The sequence below is a fragment of the Danio aesculapii genome, chromosome 13 (assembly GCF_903798145.1).
Source record: "Danio aesculapii chromosome 13, fDanAes4.1, whole genome shotgun sequence".
In the NCBI taxonomy this organism is placed as follows: domain Eukaryota; kingdom Metazoa; phylum Chordata; class Actinopteri; order Cypriniformes; family Danionidae; genus Danio; species Danio aesculapii.
In genome coordinates, this window is record NC_079447.1 from 1,291,852 (window position 1) to 1,319,698 (window position 27,847).

General features: G+C 37.7%; 1 protein-coding gene across 1 annotated transcript in view; it reads left to right on the forward strand.

The window, feature by feature from the left end:
- LOC130239999 (adhesion G protein-coupled receptor A3) overlaps nucleotides 1–27,847 on the forward strand; it is a 150,016-nt gene that overhangs the window by 52,337 nt on the left and 69,832 nt on the right. The window contains exons 8-12 of the mRNA XM_056471414.1: nucleotides 7,062–7,226; nucleotides 8,261–8,444; nucleotides 9,944–10,093; nucleotides 14,421–14,582; nucleotides 21,108–21,311. Of these exons, the coding sequence (XP_056327389.1) occupies nucleotides 7,062–7,226; nucleotides 8,261–8,444; nucleotides 9,944–10,093; nucleotides 14,421–14,582; nucleotides 21,108–21,311 (865 nt within the window). The remainder of the gene's footprint in view (nucleotides 1–7,061; nucleotides 7,227–8,260; nucleotides 8,445–9,943; nucleotides 10,094–14,420; nucleotides 14,583–21,107; nucleotides 21,312–27,847) is intronic.

The window sequence follows — 27,847 nt, forward strand, 5'->3', positions numbered from 1 at the left end:
TAATGGCTACTGGATCACCTTTACTCTGCAATGGTTGCCTCTAATTGCTAATAACTTTACCACAGCCCGTAATAATGCAAATAAACACCTAGTTTATGTTGTCATATTTTCATATTTTGTCTTTTTAGTTGTTTCTAGTTCAATAAAAAAATTCAGTATCCGAATCACAGTTTAAAATGCTTATATTTATATATTTATTGCTGTGTTACAAGTTCAGTTTTCAATGACAAAGTGAATGATTTCGGATTCTTGACACATTTTTGCAATTTATTTATTTTTGCAAAAGGGTTGGATACTCAAATATGTGACTTGTTAAATCAGTTACTGTATTACCAGAGGTCATTTGTTGAATATAATAGACGTTTGTTGATAGGCGGTGCTTTTGTTGAAACCTCTTCTTGGTCGGTCGCAAATCTTTTTAAATGCATTAAAGGGCAGTGCATATCTTAGCCTTACCCTGGAGTTTGTTCACCCTCCGCCTTTGATAGCAACACCCGGGTGAACAGTGACAAGCTAGATAATGTTGCCATTGTTTGATGCAGACATTTGCTGCAGGATTAAATACAGCTGTTATATTAATCTACACAATTGACATTTAAAGACGGAGCATTTAAGAGCAGTCTGCAGTGAAACGGGTTTCATCTTTGTTTAAAGACACAAACAGCAGCATCCACACACTCCAGCACAGAATCAAAACTGACAGTCATTATGTCAGGCAGGGAGAGTAAACATTTCCTGAGGAGAGAGAGAGAGAGAGTGTGTGTGTGTGTGTGTGTCTGTGTGTCTGTGTGTCTGTGTGTCTGTGTGTCTGTGTGTCTGTGTGTCTGTGTGTGTGTGTGTGTGTGTGTGTGTGTGTGTGTGTGTGTGTGTGTGTGTGTGTGTGTGTGTGTGTGTGAGGGATTACAGGCTTGAGCAGACTTTGTCTCTCTCTCTCTTTCTGAGCCTCTAATCATTTTTACTGTGAAAGATTGATCGTGTTCACCGAGCCACTTACTATTCCACTGCCGATGTTAGCATGCATGAATCGTTCACGTCCCTCAGCGTTTCCCTCGCAAATCTGTGAGAAACACAGGAACAAAGTGCTACAAGTTCTCGTGTATTAAAAAAAGCAAAGCTGAATATGAATTAGACTGAATAACCTTAGTCGAGTGTGTGCTGGTGCTCAGCATCGTGAATGTCAATGGATTCCTTTTTAATTGCACAGCCACTTAACTAGCATTTACTTACAATTAGAAAACGTGCACCTTTGGGCATCTTAATATCAGTGATGTTGAGATTATACTTAACAGGAAGCTTTCATCTGTTAACATCACTTACCTGCATTAATTAGAGCTAACAATGAATGTTAATTTCAGCATTTAATAACCTGAGTGAGTTCACAAATGGATATAATGTTGGGCTAGCAACCACAACACACTTTCAACCACATGCCAACACCTTGGCAACCACATAGCACATTTAACAGCATAGTGACAACAACCTCACAGCACACTGGAAGTCCCATAACACCTTAGCAACCACATAGCAACACCTTAGCAACCACATAGCACACTTTAACAGCATAGTAACAACAACCTCACAGCACACTGGAAATCCCATAACACCTTAGCAACCACATAGCAACACCTTAGCAGCCACATAGCACACTTTAACAGCATAGTAACAACAACCTCACAGCACACTGGAAGTCCCATAACACCTTAGCAACCACATAGCAACACCTTAGCAGCCACATAGAACACTTTAACAGCATAGTAACAACAACCTCACAGCACACTGGAAGTCCCATAACACCTTAGCAACCACATAGCAACACCTTAGCAACCACATAGCACACTTTAACAGCATAGTAACAACAACCTCACAGCACACTGGAAATCCCATAACACCTTAGCAACCACATAGCAACACCTTAGCAGCCACATAGCACACTTTAACAGCATAGTAACAACAACCTCACAGCACACTGGAAGTCCCATAACACCTTAGCAACCACATGGCAACACCTAAGCAACCACATAGCACACTTTAACAGCATAGTAACAACAACCTCACAGCACACTGGAAGTCCCATAACTCCTTAGCAACCACATAGCACACTTTAACAGCCACATAGCACACTTTAACAGCATAGTAACAACAAACTCACAGCACACTGGAAGTCCCATAGCACCATAGCAACACCTTAGCAACCACATAGCACACTTTAACAGCATAGTAACAACAACCTCACAGCACACTGGAAGTCCCATAATGCCTTAGCAACCACATAGCAACACCTTACCAACCACATAGCACACTTTAACAGCATAGTAACAACAACCTCACGGCACACTGGAAGTCCCATAACACCTAGCAACCACATAGTAACACCTAGCAACCACATAGCAACACCTTAGCAACCACATAGCACACTTTAACAGCATAGTAACAACAACCTCACAGCACACTGGAAGTCCCATAGCACCATAGCAACCACATAGCAACACTTTAGCAACCACATAGCACACTTTAACAGCATAGTAACAACAACCTCACAGCACACTGGAAGTCCCATAACACCTAGCAACCACATAGTAACACCTAGCAACCACATAGCAACACCTTAGCAACCACATAGCACACTTTAACAGCATAGTAACATCAACCTCACAGCACACTGGAAGTCCCATAACACCTTAGCAACCACATAGCAACACCTTAGCAACCACATAGCACACTTTAACAGCTTAGTGAGAACCAGTGTTGGGGGTTACTTTTGAAAGTAGGGCATTACAATATTGAGTTACTCCCCCAAATAAGTAATCAATTGTGTTACTTAGGCTGCAAATACACCGCATGGACTCAATTACAATTTTTTTTTCTCCCCTGTGGCACAGATCGGATATGGCCCATGTACGCTCAAGCAGGAAAAAATCACATGGATTCCGATTTACTCGAATCAGATTCAGGCCTTGTTCATATGTGAAAATTTATCCGATATGAATCGGATCTGTGTTCTCTTGTCTGCAGTGCAAGCAGGTAGATCAGATTTTCACCTGTCAATGCGAGTCGTGCATCATTAATAACCATAGCGAATGACGTCAAGTCTGACGCTTTTATTTCAGAACAGACTTCAGCAGAGTCCCAAACCTTAAATCTCTCCACACGAGGACTAAAAAAAGCCTTTAAATTGACATGAAGCACAGGTATTTCAGCATGTTAACGAGAGCTCAATATCACTCACTAACTGTTGCATACATCACGTGCAGAAATCACGTCATGGACATTACATTAAGATGCCTACTGGTTTAAAAAGGCCTAGATTAAAGGAGGAAGGCCAAATGAGAACTTTTCTGTCATAAACTATAGTTAAACAGCTTGTCAAAAAGAATAAAAAAAACAACAACCTGCAAACAGAATAAATACAGGAACAGAGAAAGGGCCTACTTTTATAATCAGCTGTCAGTCAGCACCGTATGCTGTGCTATACTTTCGCCTGGCGCCGCATCGCCCACCTCCGCTGATTGCGCACGGACTTCGCGAAAGGGACGAGGCTTTTATACTTGACGTGTTCGCCATTGTGATATTCTTTAAAATGACAGGGGTGGTCGAAAGAAACTGACCGTAAAGTCAGACAGATAAACATATGAACTACGTCATATCATTAAAATCATTCAACTAATTTAACTAATTATTTTTTATAAATTATTTTAATGATTATACAGATTTTTTTGACCGTTCCAGATTTTTTTTTTGAAATCAAACTTTGGTGCATCACTTGCTTTTGTTGATTTCTTGGACAGTTTTACCTATTAAAGTTTATTAAAATATTAATGACAACAGGACATGAGTTGCTCTACAGATATATATTTTCATTATGGCAGGAATAAAAGCAAAAAAAGTACACTTACTAAAAAATACAGATGTTTTTAGCCCGCTCCACAATTCTCACATTACTGTCTGGCTAGTTTCTGTCCTCTTATGTCTTATTGTCTTATGCTAAAAAGACAATTTTGGTCCAACATTCCTGATCATTATCACCAATAAAGCCTAGAAATTGGGCATCTGTAAATTGTAACTTGATATATAACTGATAGATAACTGATAGATATTCCTTCCCAGTTATCAAAGAAATAATTTGTTCCTCAATTATAGTTTTGTAACTATTAAATTGTTTTAAATTCAAAATGGTAAATATATACATCAGTGTAAAATGTAATGTAAAATACGACTGGTGGGAAAACAGATTTCTGTAATTGTCTACATGGGTCTCCACTTTTGCCATAGTCTCTTTTGGCTTCAACAAACTTATCCCTCAGGTTTTTCCAAACCTTTTAACAAATACTTTCCCACGGCTGTTGCAATTTCTAGCCAGGAATTATTGATCATCTGGTTATCTCTATGATCACGGATCATAAAGATGTCTGTACAGTCATACCTGTTTCAGACAAAATCTCTTCAAAGTGTTTCATATTCAACTCAAATCAAACATGGCGCCGCGTGAACTGTTTACTTAAGTCTGAAAAAAAAAAATCATACGCTCCGCTGGCCGAAATCATGTCGCGCACACCCAAATCGAGCCTCCGCAAACACAGCGATGACATCACATTCACTGCGCGCACTCAAGCGAACTAGCAGACGCATCGAGTATAAACCAGGCTTAAATGCAGACAATCAGATACGAGTCACTTTGAAAAGATGATGTACGCAGGTCAGCAAAAAAATCACATACAGCCACAAAATCAGAATTGACCATCAAGATCTGCAGGGTAAATGCAGCCTTAGTTACTTCTTATGGTCAGTAATGTGTTATATTACTTTGGAGTTACTTTTACATTACCTTTCCTCACATGGCTGAGGTCTGATCTCTTTCAGAACTTGCAGGTGTTTTTCACCTTTTATATAGAGAAGCTCTGCATTTAACAGCACCTATAGAACCTACAGCCTCATTTACCTTTATAATAATGTAGGATAAGATTATATTTAGAGAACATTCTGAGCCCAGATCTCAACATGCTGAATATACAGATTAATGAAGGTAATGTGTGTGCTACTTTTAAATGTTTTGTGTTATTAGTGAAGTAAATTCACTGTCCAGAAAGACTGCAATAAAGCCTGAGTACTAACATCAAATCAGTTATATTAAGGCAAAAACAGAGTTTAAACCTTTCAAATGTGTAATAACAAAATGAACAGGAAGAAGATAAAAAACATCCCCAAATCAAAATAAATCTTTGAGCTTAATACATTAAATAAATTGCTTCACGTGGCTTTAACAAATGTGTAAATCATTCTCCAAAAGAGAAAAATCTTACTATATAACATAACGTAGTCACTTTTACAGTAACGTTAGACAGTGGCAGCGTCTCCTCAACAATAGAAGCAAGTATTAACCATTTTTTAGTTTTGTTGAATTAATTGTTTTACCTGGAGAAGGTGAACTGATGTCCATCATTGCTGCAGGTGGGGTGTGGGTATAATGCTCTGCTGGGTTTTTTTGATGTTGGGTTTCTTGCAGTTGTCAAGAGTTTTACTTACACATAATCTACACTGAACAACAATCCACTTCTTTTCTTCGATGAGTTCAAAACAACAAGAATCCATGGCAGAAATGAAAGTCTTCGGCCTGCTGTTGTTTCTGTTTCTGACTGTCTGTATGATGACGGGAGATTCGCCAGTGGATCATTTGTTTTAACCGGACCATTAAATTGAACAGTTGTGGTGAAACGGTCTGTGTCTTCAGTAAGTCCTAACATACCAGAAACTCCCTCTGACTCGAAATAAACCCATATCAGTTAGTAGTTAAGTTGTTAGTAGGTTCAATTAGTAGAACAGTACACTCACTCATCTGCTGTGAAAAAGGAGACCTGATGATGATGATGATGAGGGCGAGCCGACTGTCTGTTCCCTTGCAGCACGCTCTCTGTGTGTGACTCAACCTGACTAAGGTCTTTTTATTCCACAATATATTTTGTAAAAGTCAATTACGCAAGTGCAACACTGCTGGTCCTACACCACCCAACCCGCACCGAGCTGGGATCGAACCAGCGACCTTCCGCATGGGAGTCAGTTGCCAAAGATCATGGCCTCTAGCGTTTGTCGCTAGAGCACCTTTAGAGGTCAGAGGAGTGAGGTTTATCAGCACAGCACTCACTAGCTGGCCTCCGTTACATTTACCCCCATAAACCTCACTCCCATCTGTGTCACGGCACCAATGTAACCCCGCCGGTCCTACTCTCCCCAACCCACTCCGAGCTGGGATCGAACCAGCGACCTTCCACATGGGAGTCAGTTGCTCTAACAAGAAGGCTAAAGACCATGGCCTCTGGAGTCTGTAAAGACCGTAGCCTCTAGCGTCTGTTTCTTTTCGGCTTAGTCCCTAAATGAATCTGGGGTCGCCACAGCGGAATGACCCACCAACTTATCCAGCATTTTGTTTTATGCAGCGGATGCAACCCATCACTGGGAAACACATACACACTTATTCAAACACACATACACTACAGACAATTTAGCCTTCCCAATTCACCTGTACAGCATGTCTTTGGACTGTGGGGGAAACTGAAGCCCCTGGAGGAAACCCACGCAAACGTAGTGAGAACATGCAAACTCCACACAGAAACGCCAACTGACCCAGCTGAGCAGCGACCTTCTTGCTGTGAGGCGACGGCACTACCTACTGCGCCACTGCATCGCCCCTTCATTAGGCAACATTTAGGAACAAATGTGTAGCAACATTCTAGAAACCACACAACACACTTAGCAACCACATAGCAACACTCGTAACCACTTATATATAGCAGCCACCTAGCTAACTTTAGAAATCACCTAGCAACACCTCGGCAACCACACTAATGCACTAACTTGACCTGACAATAAAAATCTGTGTTTTTAATACTGCTTACAAATAAGATAATAAATGCCACAACGAATGATCCTTGTAAATTGTGCATAAATTAATAAATAAATAAACACACAGTGCTTGGGTCTCACAGAAACCAGTCCAACACAAGGTCATTGTTTTAGGATGTGCTGATGATGAAGCAGAAGTGTTGAAATGTCTGATGTCTCTCCTACAGCGAGCTCATCCTGACCAACATCGACGCAAGCGCTTCCGGTATCTGGCAGTGTCATGTGAGCAGTTCCCGTGGAAACAGCTCTATTGGGATGGAGATCGTAGTGGTCGAGGCAACATCGCTGTACTGCTCTGCTGAGAGGGTCAGCAGCAGCAAAGGAGACTTCAGGTGTGTCCATAACACAGCCATATTCTGCCAAATATAAAGCAACACCTTTACAATCACCTAGCAACACCCTGGGAACCCCCTGGCAAAACCCTGGCTATCACGTTCAATCAATCCATAAATCAACACATTTGCAAGCACATAGCAACATCCAGGCAACCACATTTTAACAACCATAATGCAACACCTTTGCAACCACTTACATCTCCGTCAACCACATTCTACCAACAATAAAACAACACCCTTGCAACCATCTAGCAACACCCTGGAGACCACATAGCAACACCCAGACAGCCACAATCTAACAAAAATAAAACAACACCCAGGGAACACATTCTACCAATCATAAACAACACATTTATAATCACCTGGCAACACCTTGGGAACCCCCTAGCAACACTCTGGCAATCACATTCAATCAATCTATAGAACAACAGTTTTACAACCACCCAGCAACATCCCTGGAACCACCTAGCAAAAACATTCTACCAACCACAAATCAACACATTTACAACCACCTAGTTACACCCTGACAACCACATACTAACAACAATAAAACAACAAATTTGCAACCACCTAGCAACACTCTGGGGACCACATAGCAACACCCAGACAGTCACATTCTACCAAAAATAAAGCAACACCCTGGAAACCACATAGCAACACCCTTGCAAAAACATCCTACCAATCATAAAGCAACACCCGGCAACACCAGGGGCAATGACATTCAATCAATCCATAAAACAACACTTTTACAACCACCTAGCAACACCCTGGGAACCACCTAACAACACCCCGGGAACATTCTATCAACCATAAATCAACACATTCACAACCACCTAGCAGCACTCTTGCAACCACATTCTAACAACAATAAAACAACAACCTTGCAACCACACAGCAACACCCTGGAGACCACATAGCAGACACCCAGACAGCCACATTCTACCAAAAATCAATCCATAAAATAACAACTTTGCAACACCCTGGTAACCACCTAGCAACACCATCAACATCTCTCTGATTGTCTTTCACAGGTGGCCGAAGACACTGGCGGGATTCATGGCCTTCCTGCCATGTGCAGTTCCCAGCTCTGGCTCCGCCCCTCAGGAGAAGAGGGCATGGCGGAGGTGTGACCGGATGGGCCGGTGGGCGGAGCATGACTATAACCAGTGTTCATATGCAAATGAGTTTACTCGCAGCCTGCATGAATTAACACAGGTCTGTGAACATCATTATCATCATCATTGTTACAAATAAGCAGAGAATACCTAAGAACACCATTTATATAATATAATATAATATAATATAATATAATATAATATAATATAATATAATATAATATAATATAATATAATATAATATAATATAATATAATATCCAATGTAAGTCAATCAATCAATCAATCAACCAATCAACCAATCAATCAATAAGTCTGTCAGTCAATCAATCAATCAATCAATTATTGATCTAGTGAGTCAATCAATCAACCAATCAGTAAGTTCATCAATCAATGAGTCTGTTAATCAGTGAATCAATCATTTAATTAGCTAATCAATCAATTAATCAGTAAGTTCACCATTCAATAAGTCTGTCAGTCAATAATTCAACCATTCATTGAGCCATTCAATCAATCAATCAATCAATCAATCAATCAATCAATCAATCAATCAATCAATCAATCAATTAATCAGTAAGTTCACCAATCAATAAGTCTGTCAGTCAATGAATAAACCATTCATTTTAACCAATCTATCAATCAATCAATCAATCAATCAATTAGTAAGTTCACTAGTTAATGAGTCTGTCAATCAATGAGTCAACTATTAATTTTGTCATTTATTTATTTAATCAATCAGTCAATCAGTAAGTTCATCAATCAATGAGTCTGTCAGTCAATCAATCAATCAATCAACTATTGATTTAGTGAGTCAATCAATCAACCAATCAGTAAGTTCATCAATCAACGAGTCTGTCAATCAATGAATCAATAATTTAATTAGTCAGTCAGTCAATTAATCAATCAATCAATAAATCAATCAATCATTATGTTCGTCAATCAATGAGTCTGTCAATCAATGAATCAACCATCCATTAGGCCAATCAATCAATCAATTAATCAGTCAATCAGTCTTTAAGTTCATCAATCAGTGAGTCTGTCTATCAATGAAGCAGTTATTGATTTAGCGAGTCATTCAATCAATCAGTAAGTTCATCAATCAATGGGTCTGTCTATCAATCAGTCATTCATTTAGTCAGTTAATCAATCAATCAAGCAATAAACAATCAATAATTTTGTCAGTCATTTAATCAATCAATCAGTAATTTCTACAATCAATGAGTCTCTCAATCAATGTATCAATCATTCAAGTAGTCAGTCATTCCATCAGTCAGTCAATCAATAAATAAGTCAATCAGTAAATCAGTTATTCAATCAACTAATCATTGAGTCATGCAATCAACCAGTCAATTAATCAGTCAATTTGTCAATCAACGAGTCTGTCAATGAATCAACGAATCAAACTATCAATCAATCAATTCAATCAATCAACTAACCAATCGATCATTCAAAAAACAAACAAAAGAATTCAAACTGACCACAGCTTTAGTTCTTTTCAATTCTTATTGATCAATGATTATTGATATGAGGTCTGCTGCAGTGTGTGTAGTGGTCTGTAAGCCTGTGTGTGCGTTTCTGTCTGGGTGTGTGTGTGCTCTAGACTCCAGTTAACATCTCCAGCTGTATGTCAGTGGCGCAGCAGCTCTCAGCTCTCACCAGCAGGGCGGCGCAGTTTGGGGACATGATGGACGTGATATTCGTCACTCACCTGGTGGAGAGACTCACGCGGCTGGTGGATCATGTGACGCAGGTGACAATCTGATCATTTGAATTTTGCAAAACATACATCCTATTAACATTATTATACAATATGGAAGTGTGCTTGTTTTTGCGGTATTGTTTTATCACTTCCGGTTCAGTTTGCTTTGGGAGAAATGACTAGGAATAATAGATGGCAAAAACAGTCAAACTACTCGCTCTACAAGAAGAATAATATAATAAGAAAATATCAGTTTGCAACAGTAAGCAGCAGAACCAGCTGTTTTTAACATCTAAAATTCAGTGGAAGGGTGGATACACGGTTGAAGTCAGAATTATTCGCCGCCCTTTGATTTTTTTTATCTTGTTTAAATATTTCCCAAATGATGTTTAACAGATTCAGGAAATGTTCACAGTATGTCTGATAATATTTTTTCTTCTGGAGAAAGTCTTATTCGTTTTATTTTGGCTAGAATAAAACCAGCTTTTACATTTTTTTAAAACCATTTTTAGGTCAATATTATTAGCCCCTTTAAGCTATATTTTTCTGATACTCTACAGAACAAACCATCATTATACAATAACTTGCCTAATTACCCTAACCTGCCTAGTTAACCTAATTAACCTAGTTAAGCCTTTAAATTTCACTTTAAGCTGAATTTTAAGTGTCTTGAAGAATATCTAGTCTAATATTATTTACTGTCATCATGACAAAGAGAAAATAAATCAGTTATTAGAGATGAGTTAATATTATATTCTGAATGTAACTGGGAGCCAGTGTAAAGACCTGAGGACAGGTGTGATGTGCTCTGATTTCCTGGTTCTGGTCAGAATTCTGGCCGCAGTGTTCTGGATGAGCTGCAACTGTCTGACTGTCTTTTTGGGAAGGCCAGTGAGGAGGCCGTTACAGTAATCCACCCTGCTGCTGATAAAAGCATGAACAAGTTTCTCTAAGTCTTCACTGGAAACAAAGCATCTGATTCCTGCAATGTTTTTGAGATGATAGTATGCTGATTTACTGACTGCTTTGACATGACTATTGAAACTCAGATCTGACTCCAGAGTCACACCAAGATTCTTGACCTTATTTAATGTTGTTTGACCCTTAGAGCCAAGGTACGCATTCACCTTGAGAACCTCATCTCTATTCCCAAACGCAATCACTTCAGCTTTCTCTTTGTTTAACTGAAGAAAGTTTTGGCACATCCAATTGTTCATTTCATCAATGCATTGGCAGAGGGTGTCAATGGGGCTGTAGTCATTAGGCAGTAAGGCTAGGTAGATCTGAGTGTCATCAGCATAGCTGTGGTAGGAGATTTGATTCTTTCTCATTATTTGGCTCAGAGGGAGCATATAAAGGTTGAACAGGAGAGGTGCCAGAATCGAGCCTTGTGGGACTCCACATGTCATGGGTGTCCACCTCGACCTATGGTCACATTTACTGACATAGTAACCTCTCCCTTCAAGGTAAGATCTGAACCATTTGAGGACCGTCCCAGACAGCCCAACCCAGTTTTCCAGCCTATCCAGAAGTATGCTGTGATCGACAGTGTCAAATGCGGCACTGAGATCGAGCAGTACCAGCACTGTTAGTTTGCCTGAATCTGTATTTAGGGAGAGGGAGGTTTGAGATGGGCCTGTAATTGCTCAATAGGGTATTATCCAGGTTGCTTTTCTTCAAGAGGGGTTTAACAACTGCAGTTTTAAGTGAGTTAGGAAAAATCCCTGAGAGAAGTGAAGCATTTACCACTTTTAGATCCATTTCTAAACAGGTAAACACCGTTTTAAAGAACGATGTGGGGAGCATGTCAAGACTGCAGGTTGATGTTTTCATAATTTGCACAATCTCTTCTAAGATTTTGCCATTAATTGCAATGAAATCGGACATAATGTCTGATTTCTTAAGTTGTGGTTGAGCTAGTCTGACGTCGACACAATTTGGCTGATTGGATGAGCTGATTGCCTTTCTGATATTATTGATCTTGTCAGTAAAGAAATGAGCAAACTCATTACATTTGCTTTCAGAAAGTAGATTTTATATATAATATAAAAATCATTATATGATATCAAAACCAAGCACTCTATATTCATGAAAGCGTCCCTTTTGCTTGAATAAAATTGCTAGACTACTCTATATCTTATAAAAATAAAAACACAAACCCATGCAGGCTCATTTCCTGCTCTCATAACCAAAATTACAGCCTCATTCTGACGGCATTATAATATCTCCATCACAGCAAGTGTCTATTTTTGACAAAGTGTGTGACTTAGACACTATAATGTTAGCTCACACATCACTAAAACAACAATTACCACATCACCATCCACCATAAACATCACACATCTCCAATCCACATGCATAAATCTTCATTTTTTCTGCTCAATATGTCTGCGGTGGGGAAATAAAGCGCTGTTTTTCCCTTGTTTTGTCGTCTGTCACTGAGCTACTGTGCAATTTAGATGCCATTTGGGTCTCTGCACACTGTTATCCGCTATTTTCAGCTTTAAGTGTTACGTACACATGTTTCAGAACAACATGTTTAGCATTTTAATAACACCAGCAGACGCTCAGAAGAGAGAAAACACACTGGCTTTGGGGTAAAGTGTGTTACTTACGTGTTGAAGTAGAGCTGATTGTGGTGTGTGTGAACACACACTTCACTGTGAGCATGAAAAAAAACACTGATGTTCATTCAGAAGAGGCTGTTTGCCATTGAAGATCGAAGGTTTATGATTTATCAATATGTGCATTCAGTAGAAGTCAAACCATTGCTTGTGTAAAGTGTTCTGAGTTGTGTGTGTTGTTGAAGTGGATTTATTCTTGTGATTAGAACAGAGCTGAAATAAAAACAAAAAACAGACAAACATCTAATTGACAAGGCCAGTGGATGGGGAAAGGCAGAGGAGTCAAATGCAGAACTAAAATGGGTATTTATTAATTATAAAATAAAACAAAACAGAACAAAAATAACCCCGAGGGGGAAAACATAACTAAAAAGACAAACTAGACTGGACTGGCAAGGAACGGGACATGACTCGACGGGAATCATGATGACGAAGCAGACATGAGGAGACTATAAGGACAAGTAATTAACAAACACACAAACAAACAATCAGGTGAACATAACAAACTATTAATGGGTTGACAAGGAGGGTGAGACTAGACAATAGACAGGAGCACATGACACAAAAGAATCAAGACAAACCATGTGCTCTTGTAAAACGGGACTTGAATACGCAGCCAATGAGAGAACTTATTAACCGTGTTTTCACATGAGACACAACACTAAAGCATGCGGCCACAATGTAAACACCAGTGCTTTAACAACACCAACACAAACAGAACGCACGACATGAGTGCACGATAAATAAAACACTCATCGTGCACTCACACATGCAACGTGCATGTTTCATGCAAGCACCAGCTGAAACCGAAACCAACTAGACTGAGATGCTGAGAATGAAACAGCGCGATGCAGACAGAACAAATACAAACACCAGGATGAGAGCACGCATTCCGAGCATGCCAGAACCGACGCAGGCGCACGCACGATCCAAGCACTTGAGCCGACTCTGACACCAAAACAAGAATTAACAAGACCAAAAATATACTCTAATACGTTAATACCAATGTTGGAAATATATTCTTCTTATTATTATTATGTTATAAAATAAATAAATAAAAATATTAATAAAACATATATTAAAATAAACATGAAAATGTTTTATTATTATCACTGATATTAGTAAAATTAACGAAATGTTTCTCCAGCCATACACTAGTAACACTAGTAAAATTATGTATGCTGCATAAATACATGAGCAATATCACACGAGTAGCAGTTTGCCTTAGTGTCCCGCCAGTGACTATATACAGCCATATTGCACTGCTACAAGCGTTTATTCAACGGTTCGATGGCATAATTATGTATATAAAAAAGAAAATCAAACAAAGAAACCGTTACTAATTCACCAACATCACTTTAAAGCTAGTGTTTGAATGATTCTCTGGCGTAATGTCTAAAGTGGACAAAACAGCTGATTTTTGCTCACATTTTAAGATTATAAGGCTGAACAGCATGAAATGTCATCAGTCTACAGAGATTTCCCAGTATTTCCCTGTTGCAATCGGGAGATCACAATAATTAACCCTGAACAAGCCAAAGCAAAGCAAACACTAGTAGATTACTACGGTATAAATACTGCACTACAACATACAAAGGAGAGAGATCGATGTGTTGTTTATTGTTAATGGTATTTATGTTTGTGTGTAGTTGTCGGATGTTCTGCTGGATGTGGCCAGTGATGATGATGATGATGATGATGAAGATGATAATGATGTGTTGTTTATTGTTAATGTTATTTATGTTTGTGTGTAGTTGTCGGATGTTCTGCTGGATGTGGCCAGTGATGTGATGATGGTGGAGGAGCATGTGTTATGGATGGCCCAGAATGAAGCTCGCGCCTGCACACGAATCGTCCAGTGTGTGGAGAGAATAGCAGATCTGGCTCTCCACAACAACTCCTCGGTCCTCTCCAAGGTAAAACATTTCTGCATTTATACACATCCTGTTATACACATTCTGTTGCTGACAAATCGTTTCTGTTTTCATTGACTTCCATTGTATGCAACTAGCAGTGTACTTTAGATGGACTTAAAGTGACAGTACACTCAAAACTCCAACATAGTTCTCAATAGCCCCTTTCACACGTGCAGACCTTTCCAGAAAATTACCGGAAATTTTCCAGAAAGGTCTGTATGTGTGAACAGGCCCTTTTTGAAAATATCAGTAAATTAGTTCTGGCTATTTTCCGGTAAGAGAAGTTATAACGTTAGCGGTAATTTGCCAGAATGCTGCTCTGTGTGAAAGGGGCTATAGACTGTCATTGTTTTCTGCTTTATGCGTACTGTGTATTTGTTACGCCCCGTGTGGCTCGGAGGATGAAAAGGGCTTAACACAATTAAGACAACCCAATATTTTAAGAATTCCCCTGAGACATTAGCTGCTACGAATCGACACAGACAACAATGTAGCAAAAAAAAGTGGTTCGTTTTATTACAATAAAGATAAAGGAAAATATTTAAATCACCCAAAATATATTGACAAATGTGTACAATAAATGCAAAATAAAGTAAACAAACAAACCTAATAGAGGGAAGGAAAATAAGCTGTGCCAAATCAAAGTAAGTAACAAATTAAACACCCGCTAACTACCCCCTCCCCCGCCTCTAAATAACTAAAGAGAAATATGTAAAACATATGTAAAAAACATCTTCGGCGTCACCAAGCGGCAACCTCCCGCTCTCCCTCGGGAAGCCAATACGGAAGTAACTGAAACAGCAATTCATCAAAATTCCGCTAGTCCTGGCTCCATAATAGAGCAAATTGCAATTGAGCGCACTGTTAGAATGGCCAACTTTACAGCAGAAAAAAAGGTGTTTACAGCCTGATACAAAGAACGATTTTGGTTCATATAGCTATTATTACCCTCCATGACAACTGTGAGGGGGGTGAATTTTTTTATAACTCATCCATTTCCTTTATATTAGGTTATATTAAGTTTACATAATTAAGGGCGTGGCCACTTGAGTGACAGCTAGGTCTCGCTGGTCGCCGTCTCTTCACCTCAGCTGAATCCGGCAGATTAGCCACTGATCTCGGCATATTCATCATATTTTTGTTCTGTTTTATGTGGCTTTACACAGTCAGCTGCCTTTTGGACTTATTTCTTACAATTATCAGATGATATGGGATGCTGTGTGCATTTAATTGTGCTCACAAACCATTCACGTGGCCTCCGTTTCCCATGTGAGTAAAGTTATATACTTGTATACCATCTCTATAAATGTATTTGTTTTATTTAAGATCATTTATCATTAATATTTTTCTTTAGACCCATAAAGCACTCCAGAATCTGACAGATTGATTAGCTGTAGGCTCTAGATCAGTCATCTGAAGCGTTATCATACAGTGTTATGCTGGAGTTCATCAATAGTCTTGCATTTACTAACACAGACTATATCTGATGTGTTTGGAAGTAATTCGCGGTTTCCTCCTATAGAAAATTGTCATAAGAGCAATGTTTAGTGGCTCAATGTATTACTACAGTGTTTTTAAAAGTCTAAACACTTTATTGATATAGTGTACAGCCAAGCACATGTGGTCAGAACACAAACGAGTCGCAGGTAATAAAGTATCAAGCGTTTCTCCCAAAGTAAAGTCTGTCTGCCAGGTCTAAGCAAAGTGCCAGCAGGCGTCTGGAGCTCCGCCCACTCCCCGCCTCTTTGCCCTTGTTTGGTATCCCGCCGTGTGTGCGATGACGCGTGAACAAAATGGTGACGGTTGGCCGCGCCTACTTGTAGCTTCTTTTGCAGTGTTCAGAACCTATGGGTGACGTAAAGGATACTACGTCCATATATTTTACAGTCTATGGGTGTCACACGCCCCTTACTCAACTGCACTAACTGGAACAAACATACACAGAATAGCACCCGCTTCTAACCTAGTAGATTAACAGAGAATCAACTACGTGTGTGTAAAAATGTGAGTCACCTGACATACTTCACTTTCACTTCCCTTTTAATACATTTAGGCAAGTTTAGGATGGGACAATCTGAACAGATGTACAACTCACGAAAACTCTTTAAAACAAACCAGAGAACAAGATAGGCACAAATGTCACACAGACAAACAAACACAGCAGCAACAAGGATCCCCCTCTAATCTGGGTTGAGTCATCACTGGAGGAGTGTTTAAATAACCCCCATCCTCTTCTGATTGGTCCACTCGGGAGAACTCTGCCAACCTATCAGAACACCTAGATTTCAGAAGAAAACAGACAGCAAATAAACACAGAAAGGGAAGGAGAGAACAGAGCAACACCCCTGGCATGTAACAGTATTAAAAAAGTAAATGATCCAGAATAGTTGAATGTCTCATTACTTGCATTATATTCTGCTTTTAGTACATTGTGAATTAAATTAAAGAGACATAGCCCCTTTCACACAGTGATACCCGTAAATATCTAGAAAATGTCTGGAACAACTTAACCGGTATATTCAGGAAAGCGCTGTTCACACAGGCACGGATGTTACGGAATTTTTCTGGAAAAGACCATTCATACATCCATCCCAAAATACAGGTAAATTCTGTCATCATTAACCAGATATGACCTATTTGTAAACATTTGACTACATTACAAACTCTGTGGAGTATTGTGAACAACTTCGATGAAAACATATGGAGGAACCCTTTCGCATGTCGAGATATACATAATATGTGTGTGTGGGCTGGTCGGCTGCTTCACATGCGTCAGAACTTGAAGATAAACAAACAATGGCTTATCATTAGCATTTTATTGATAATTTTTCACACAGCTGACATAAAGAAGGAACATAGACACATTATCTGACTAACATCTAGCAGCTGAATGTGTCTGGAGAAATATTCAAAGGCTTTTATTTTCATCAACAGCGCGGATGTGAATGCGTCTGAGTGTTCTGATTGGCTGGAGTAGACGTCTCACTTCAGCGCGTTCTAGACGTGAACACGGTCTTTCCGGGAATTTTTCTTGTGTGTTCACACAGAGCAGCATTACGGCAAATTACCGCTAATGTTACAACTTCTCTTTCCAGAAAATAGCCAGAACGAATTTACCGGTATTTTCAAAGAGGGCCTGTTCACACATACAGATTTTCCAGAAAGGTCTGTATGTGTGAAAGGGGCTATTCATTCATTCATTCATTCATTCATTCATTCATTCATTCATTCATTTTCTTTTCGGCTTAGTCCCTTTATTAATCTGGGGGCGCCACAGCGGAATGAACCGTCAACTTATCCAGCATATGTTTTACGCAGCGGATGCCCTTCCAGCTGCAACCATGGGAAAACCAACTGGGAAAATTAAAGAGACAGCACACTCAAAAATAAATAGTCCAAAATAGTTTACTACATATTACATTGTATTCTGCTGTAAATGTACTATGTATTAAATTAAAAGTGGCAGTACACTCAAAAATTAAACTGTATAAGGGTCCGATCACACTGAACGCGCTATTTGCGTTGAAAGGCGCCTTTTTTGAATGATTAACTAGCGGTCGCGAGCGTTTTGCGCGCTGCTTATGCGCCCTGCACACCTTGCATTTAACCACCTCTTATTTTTGCCCTTGCACGCCGTGCAACGTCAACTATGAGCTGAAAAAGCGTGTTACATCACTCACGTCTTTTTCATTCTCCAATCAAAGGAAAGCAGAGGCGGGGTTTCCTTTGATGTGCCTGCAGCGTTTGTGTTGTCAAGACAACAACGGAGACTTTTGAAGATGGAGAAGAGACTAGTGGTTGCTGTTTTGAGTTATCCGGTGCTCTACGACTCACAAATCTTGAATATCACAATATTATTAAATATTACAATTATATTAATATCAACAGCAACACTCGCGCACAACACCCAGCTGAATCAGTCCTAGCGACATAAAGCACACTGCACTTATTTTCTTGTCAACAAAAAAGGCAGTGTGGTGTGCCTCGTGTTTTTGGAAAGGGAAAAGCGTGTGTGATCGACCCCTAAGACTGTTTTGACTCTCTATAAATTCCATAGTATTCTGCTTTAACTTTACTTTAAATTAAAGTGACAGTACACTCAAAAGTAAATGATCCAAAATAGTTGAATTTCCCATTGACTTGCATTATATTCTGCTTTTAGTATATTGTGAATTAAATTAAAGAGACGGTACACTCAAAAATATGACTATCCTAAATTGTTTTGTGTCTCATTGACTCTCATTGTATTCTGCTTTAATTGTGCTTTGGTTGAAATTAAAATGGCAGTACACTCAAAAAAATAAATCAACGCCTACATAATAGTTTGTTCTCATTGATTTCCATTGTTTATCGCTTCAGTATTAAAGTGGCAGTACACTTAATAATATAACTATTCAAAATATGTTCAGTTCTCATTGACTTGTACTGTAATCCACTTTTAGTATATTGTGTATTAAATTAAAGACTACACAAAAATAAATGGTCCAAAATAGTTTCATTTCTCATCGACTGTCATCGTATTCTGCTTTAAATGTACTGTGCATTAAATTAAAGTGACAGTACTCTCAAAAATAAGACTTTCCTTTGTTTTGTCTCATTGACTCCCATTGTGTTCTGCTTTATGTGTAGTGTGTAGTAAATTAAAGTGAAAGTACACCTAAAAAATAAAACTATACACGATTGATTGTTCTCATTGACTTCCATTGTATTTTGCTTTCAGTGTACTTTGGATTAACTTAAAGTGACAGTACGCTCAAAAATAAGATTATACAAAATAATGTCACTTCTCATTGACTTCCATTGTATTCTGCGTTATTGTGTATTAAATTAAAGTAACAGTACACTCAAAAATAAAAATATACAAAATAATGTGACTTCTAATTGATTTCCATTATATTCTGCTTTAATTGTGGATGAGATTTAGTGTTTTAAATAAGTGTTATTCACTGCAGGACAGTATTCAACATGCTTATTTGATTAAAAAAAACAAATTTATTTAGTGAAATTAGGGTGAATTCCTCCTGAGATTTGCTTGGTAAACACTAATTAAAAGAGGCTGGTGAAATGCTGATTTATCCCCTGCTGTATCATAGAGTCGTGGGATTCATTAGTCTGTAAATGAATAAACACAGTCTGTATTTCAACATCCGCAGGTGGATTTCTGCTGCTAAACGTGGGAATATTGACGTCATCTCACACACCTTTGCTGCGGTGTTGTTGTTCTGATAATGTAGAATACTGAGTGTTAATGGAGTCTTTGTTTAGTCTTTTAGTATTTTCATAATCAGTCCTTGATTGGCCCGGCAGAGCCGCACACAATGAGGGATGTTTATTTTGCAATGTGTAATTAGTGTGAGGAAACTGGGTCATGGTGGTGTCCTGATGGTGTGTGTGCGAACGAAGGTCTCTGTGAACATCTCTGCCTTATTTTTGTTTTGTTTTGTTTTGTTTTGTTTTGTTTTGTTTTGTTTTGTTTTGTTTTGCTTTTTATTTACTTTATTTCATTATTTTGTTTTGCTTTGCTTTATTAGTTTAATTTATTTTTGTAATAATATTGTATTACAGTTTAGGACTAATATTTTATTGTAGGATTTTTAAATTTATTTAATTTCACTTGTTTTTTTTGTTTTGTTTTGTTGTTTTGTTGTTTTTTTTGTTTTGTTTTGTTTTGTTGTTTTGTTGTTGTTTTTGTTTTGTTTTTGTTTTTTATTTATTAATTTTTTTGTTTGATTTTTGTTTAAATTTATTTTATTTTAATTTTATTTATTTTGCTTTATTTTAGTTTATTATTTTGTTTTGTTTTATTAGTTTCATTTATTTTTGTAATAATATTTTATTACATTTTAGGACTAATATTTTATTGTGGGATTTTTAAATTATTTTATTTCATTTTACTTGTCTTTAGGAACTATATTTTATTGTAGGATAAGTATTTTATTGTATTTTACTTTAGGAATATTATTTTATTTTAGCAAAAGTATGATATTGTATGGATAGTATGGATTTTTACAATTATTTGCTTTATTTACTTATATTTATTTGATCTTATTTTGTTTTGTTTTATTACTTTATTTTAGGAGTGATATTTTATTACATTTTTGAACTACTATTTTATTGTAGGATTTTTTTATTAAATATTTTTTTGAGTTTTGTATTTCTTTAGGAGTAATATTTTATTTTATTTTAGCAATAATCTTTTATTCTTGGATTTTTACAATTATTTTATTTTGTTTTATTTTATTTTTATTTTATTTTGTTTTATTAGTGTAATTTTATTTTTTTAATAATACTTTATTACATTTTTGAACTACTATTTCATTGTAGGATGTTTCTAAATTACTTTATTTCATTTTATTTTAGGAATAAAATTTTATTTTACTTTAGGAATAATATGTTATTGTCAGATTTTTACAATTATTATATTCTGTTTTGTTATTTTATGTTTAAATATTTTATTTTGTTTCATTAGTTTAACTTATTTTAGGATATTTATATATATTTATATAAATATATGTGTGTGTGCAGGTCTCAGTGAACATCGCTCTGGAAGCTCTTCTTCTGCGTCCGGCGTCTCCTGTGTCTCTGCTTTGCTCAGTTCTGCAGCGTCCTCTCCTGCCCCCCGTGGCCGCCACCGCTCACACACACAGCAAAGCTCAACACAACACACTCCTCAACTTCAGATGCCACACTGCCAACGTCTCCGGACCAGCCATGGGCCAACTCAACCAGGTCAGAGCGTTAATTAACATGTGCAGATAGAATAAACTCATCCAGGCCAGAGCATTCATACACATTCATACACATGTGCAAAACACAATTACAAAATATTACACAATATATTATATGTAAAGTCAAATATGACGTTCATAAAGCTGTTGTGTCCATGATGAGACTCAATGAATCATAAACATATGTAATTAGCAGATATTAGTATTAGATATTAGTTTAAGACAAAATCTCACTTAATTTGAAAACAAAACTGCAGATTGCTTCCTGTCAGGGCTGGGTTTAAAGGGAGAGAATATACTGTGTGTGTGTGTGCGCGTGTGCGTGTGTGCGTGTGTGGGTGTGTGGGTGTGGGTGTGTGGGTTTGGGTGTGTGCATGTGTGTGTTTAGGCAGCTGATGTGCAGCTCTGCATTATAGATGTGTTCAGCTCTGGCTGTGATTCACCTGCAGGAGAACAGACAAACACTTCTGAATGCTAAAGCACTGCCAGCATTTCATCTCTACTGCAGAAACACATTCACACACATATACTGACACACACACATATACAGAGACACATTCACATAGACTCACACATATATATACACACAATCGCACACACACAGACATGTACACAATTGTGCATACACATTTGTGTGCATACACTCTTACTCACTTAAATAGACACACACTCACACATGGAGTCTGTAAGTGAAGATGAAGGTCTGCTTTATTGGTCATGTAAACCCCCAGATATCCTCACACTGAAGTTTCCATTGTTTAATTAGGAGTGAGAGCATCATGAATCATCTTTACAGTGATGTACTGATTCTGAATATCCAGACGCTGCTGAGAGCCATGCAGATATTCTCAACATGAGAATACAGGTTCAGGCAACACTATTCACCCTGCTGTCAATCATTTTGATTCTTTTTCAATATTTCTCAAGTCCTGTTTAACAGAGCAAGGGAAAAGCTGACAGTCACTTCCTCTGGAGAAAGTTTTTATTTATTTATTTATTTATTTTTTGTCTGGAGAAACTCCAAACGGGTATTTCTTTAAGTTTGGCTGAAGTAAAAATAAAAAGGTATTTTTTTAATTAAACATCTGCTAAGGTGATTGTTGTTTGGTACCTGCATTGTGCACACAGTATTTGATTTAAACACAGGGTTTGTTTTGATTGTTCTGTATATTTACTTTGTTTAGTTTAGTTTGGGTTTGTTTGGTTTTGCTGGGTGTTTTGTTTTGTGTTTTTTTGTTTTCTTTTGTTTTCTTTTCTCTTTTGCTTTTGTTTGTTTACTTTTTTGTTTTGTTTGTTTTGTTTGTTTAGTTTTTTTGTTGTTGTGTGTTTTGTTTTGTTTTTAGTTAATTTCTACTTTGTTCTTTGTTTTGTTTTTTGTTTTTTATTTAGTTTTTAGTTTAGTTTTGTTTTTGTTTTATTTTGTGTTTTGTTTAGTTTTAGTTGTTTGTTTAGTTTTGTGTTTTGTTTAGTTTTTATTTAGTTTTTTGTTTTATTTTATTTTTTGTTTAGTTTTTGTCTTGTTTTATTTTTTTTTGTTTTTAGTTTTGTTTAGTATTTTAGTTTTTAGCTTTTTGTTTTGTGTTTGTTTTTTGTTTAGTTTAGTTGTTTTAGTTGTTTTGTTTTGTTTGGTTTAGTTTTGTGTTTTGTTAAATTTAGTTTTTTTTGTATTGTTTTTTGTTTTGTGTTTTGTTTTGTGTTTTTTGTTTTGTTTTGTTTTGTTTTGTGATTTGCTTTGCTTTGTTTTTTGCTTTGTTTTTTGCTTTGTTTTTTGTTTTGTATTGTTTTTGTTTATTTTTTGTTTTGTTTTTTGTTTTTAGTTTTGTTTTTAGTTTAGTTTAGTTTTTTGTGGTTTTGTTTGGTTTCGTTTGTATAGTTTTTTGATTTGCTTTGTTTTTGTCTTGTTTTTTTTTTTTTAGTTTTGTTTAGTATTTTAGTTTTTTAGCTTTTTGTTTTGTGTTTGTTTTTTGTTTAGTTGTTTTAGTTGTTTTGTTTTGTTTGGTGTAGATTTGTGTTTTGTTAAATTTTTTTTTTTTGTATTGTTTTTTGTTTTGTGTTTTTTGTTTTGTTGTTTTGTATTTTGTTTTGTTTTTTTTAGTTTAGTTTTGTTTTTTGATGTTTTGTTTGGTTTAGTTTGTATAGTTTTGTGATTTGCTTTGGGTTTTTTTTGTCTAGTTTAGTTTTTAGTTTAGATTTGTATAGTTTTGTTTTGTGTTGTTTTGTTTTTAGTTTTGTTTTTTTTTTTTTTTTTTATTATAATTGATTACTTGCCATTGTATATTAGAAAATAATGCACATCAAGGTGTCAATGTGGTGAAATGGAGTGGTTGTAACACGTCAGCTGTCAGCATCAGCCTAGAGTGCATTGTTCTGCTTCTACTCCAGAGGTGATTATTGCTCTTCTCCTCTGGTCTCCAACACAGCTGCTAAACCACTGTTCACATGCTGTATTTGAGGCTTTTTTTGTCAGGTGTGTGTGTGTGTGTGTGCGTGCGTGCGTGCGTGTCTGTCTGTGTGTGTGTTTGTTTGTTTGTTTGTTTGTTTGTGTGTGTGTGTGTGTGTGTGTGTATGTGTGTGTGTGTGTCAGGAAGATTAAATTCTGTCTGGTCATTTCTGGACTCTTGTAGTGTCCAGCAGCCATATGGCGACACCAGGAGAGAAACACACACACACATCTATCACAGAGAGGGATTGTGTGAAAAACCCAAAAACAGCCCAAAGTTCACACACACACGTAGACGAGTGTGTTCCATCTGTCAGATACAGCACGTTCAGCAGCCCGTAATCCAGCTCGAGCAGCCTGCATTAATGCTCATGGGTTTGGGTTTGGCAAACAAGACAAATTCAGGTCAAAACGCTAATCTTTAGTGGAATCATAATCTTCACTAGTGCAGATTCACATTTATTTCAGTCTTCATGGCACACACACATGTGCTCATTTTACACTCCTTACAGCAGTGTGTTGTGGGTTTTATTTTACTGCACTTTAATACTTTTATTACTAATTAATTTTATGTCGTTTTAGCACTCTTGTGTTTACGATTCAGTTCTCATTGGCCACTTTATTAGGTACACCTGTCTAACTGCTCATTAACACAAATTTCTAATCAGCCATCACATGACAACAGCTCACTGCATTTAGGCATGTAGACATGGTCAAGACGATCTGCTGCAGGTCAAAGTGAGCGTCAGAATGGGGAAGAAAGGGGATTTAAGTGACTTTGAACGTGGCATGGTTGTTGGTGCCAGACGGGCTGCTCTGAGTATTTCAGAAACTGCTGATCTACTGGGATTTTCACGCACAACCATCTCTAGGGTTTACAGAGAATGGTCCGACAAAGAGGAAATATCCAGTGAGCGGCAGTTCTGTGGGCGCAAATGCCTTGTTGATGCCAGAGGTCAGAGGAGAATGGCCAGACTGGTTCCAGCTGATAGAAAGGCAACAGTAACTCAAATAAGCACTCGTTACAACCGAGGTCTGCAGAAGAGCATCTCTGAACACACAACACGTCCAACCTTGAGGCGGATGGGTTACAGCAGCAGAAGACCACACCGGGTGCCGCTCCTGTCAGCTAAGAACAGGAAACTGAGGCTACAATTCACACAGGCTCACCAAAACTGGACAATAGAAGATTGGAGAAACGTTGCCTGGTCTGATGAGTCTCCATTTCTGCTGCCACATTCGGATGCTCGGCTCAGAATTTGGCCTCAACAACATGAAAGCATGGATCCATCCTGCCTTGTATCAGCGGTTCAGGCTGCTGGTGGTGTAATGGTGTGGGGGGTATTTTCTTGGCACACTTTGGGTCCATTAGTACCAATTGAGCATGGTGTCAACGCCACAGCCTACCTGAGTATTGTTGCTGACCATGTCCATCCCTTTATGAGCACAGTGTCTCCATCTTCTGATGGCTACTTCCAGCAGGATAACGCACCATGTCATAAAGCGTGAATCATCTCAGACTGGTTTCTTGAACATGACAATGAGTTCACTGTACTCAAATGGCCTCCACAGTCACCAGAGCTCAATCCAATAGAGCAGCTTTGGGATGTGGTGGAACGGGAGATTGGCATCATGGATGTGCAGCAACTGCGTGATGCTATCATGTCAATATGGAGCAAAATCTCTGAGGAATATTTACAGTAGCTTGTTGAATGGATTAAAGGATTAAGGCAGTTCTGAAGGCAAAATGGGGCAATATATATATATATAGTCATTATTTTTTAACACATCTATAGTTATGTAGTGGCACCGAGTTAGACCTCTTTCTTGACTTTACACAGAAATGCGACATGACGTCACTTTGTTGCAGGGACACTATTAAAGAATAGAGCACGAAAGCAGCTTGAAGCGGAAAGCGTGAGTATGTCTGCGGTCTGGAGGTATAATAAAGTTGATGATGACAGCACTGCCGTAGCAAACTGGGAGATATGTAAACTTATCATTGCAAGAGGTGGACAGGAAAAGGCTACATTTAACACAACAAACCTGATAAGGCACAGCAAAAACAAACACCCTACACAATACAGCGAGTTTACCCAGGCAACTCTACTGAAGACGAGTCAGCTCACGCTTGAGGAGAGTTTGAGGAGGAGAGAAAAAATGCCCTGAGAAGGCACAGGACATCACAGCCAAGATAGCACATGATCACAATGAGTGACCTGCCGTTCACCTTAGTAGAGGACCCTGGATTTCTTTATGGAACACGTTGAACCTTGATTTACATTTTTTTTATGTATTATAGAAGTATCGGATCAGGTTTTGGTATCTGTAGATACTCAAAAATCAAATGACTCGGATTCCAGGGCAAAAAACCTGATCGGAACTTCTCTAATATGTGAATATATATGTATACTTGTAGATATATTCAAAAACAGTAAATCGGTTACAAATGAAATGTTAAACAAGTACAATAAAATGTGTATATTTTTGTATATCTTCTCCTAACTTTTTAATCCTTTCTTGATTTACAGTTTTTCTCTGTGGATTTGGTGCATTTCTCACAACACTATTTACAAAACAGTTCATGCAACAACTTGCGAATGCTTTTGGAGACGCATCAATGGCTTTCATATGACTCTCTGCTGTTTATAACATTATCATTTGCTTATGTCGTGTCAGTCAAAATGAACTAAACTTGTAAATGCTGAACAGTCACTCCATATTAAACTAACAGTGCTCACTTCATTACTGGAGTCATTACAGACACAAATGAGGAACTAGTCAAAATCTGTCAAGCTGAGTTTATTAAACTTTAAATCTTTTTCTCTTCTGAAAATGATTTACAGACCTGTGTGTGCTGTAGGTTCAGTTCTAATATGTACTGCAGTATTGTCTACAGTTGTGCACAGCTCTACACTAGGAGAGTTTCTGTTTGTTGTAAATAAGAGTGTGTTTATTCTTCTACACAATGCTGTGAATACATTAGAATTGTAAAGATCATGTGCAGTAAAACTGTGAAACACACATATATACAGTGTCTTGTACTCAGATACCGCACTAATACAGTGATGTCTAACTTTACTGTAGTCTTCAAACGGCTGTGCTAATAGTATATAGTGCTGTCTTGAGCATTTTCAGGACGTGTCACCATAATCATTGCACTGGAAATGTAGAGAGTAAACTGTCCTAATGAAAACATGACAGCCATCTGATTATCTTGTTCATGAACGATGGTGTCAGGACTTTTCATCTTGATGACACTGACACTTTCATTGACATCAACACTTGTCTTTGAGGAATGAGCTCTCCATTTTGAGCAAGTGACACGCTTCTGCAGGTTATCAACTCAGTTTTGCAGTTTGATCTAATTGTTTTGAGAAATGCATCAACTGTTGTGCAAATGTGAACAGTGTTGAGAGAAATGCACCTCAGTGTCTGAGAAAAACTGTAAATCATAAAAAGACTTCAGCAAAAGTCTTAATATAACAAGTTAAACAGAGAAACAATTTGCAAAATAAAGAATTCAATATTTTCTATTTTATTTTCTGTGCTATGATTCACTTTTTCATTATAGCTGATTTTATCAATATAATACTGTGATTATGACACACACACAACATGCACAAACACACACTGATGCATACACAAACATGCGCTTACATGCACACCGACACACACTCATAAGTACCAGCTTGACAAAACATGCAGGACTTTAATGCTTACACACACACACACACACACACACACACACACACACACACACAGCGACAGCATTTTTTGCTCCTCCATATGGTGTGTTACTCTAAAATGAATTTGCTCTCGTCTCTAGTCCAGATTTGCCCGCATTATGTGCAGATTTACAGTGTAGATGAAGGTACAAACAAGCAGCGACTGTGTTTGGTTACCGCTGTAAGAGATATGATAAATCACAGCACAAATTACTGCTAAACACCACACACATGCAGGAGCACATGACAGCAGAACGGATGGATAGACAGACAGACAGATGAATAGACTGAGGGATGGACGGACGGACGGACGGAAAGATAGACAGACAAGATAAGATAGATAGATAGATAGATAGATAGATAGATAGA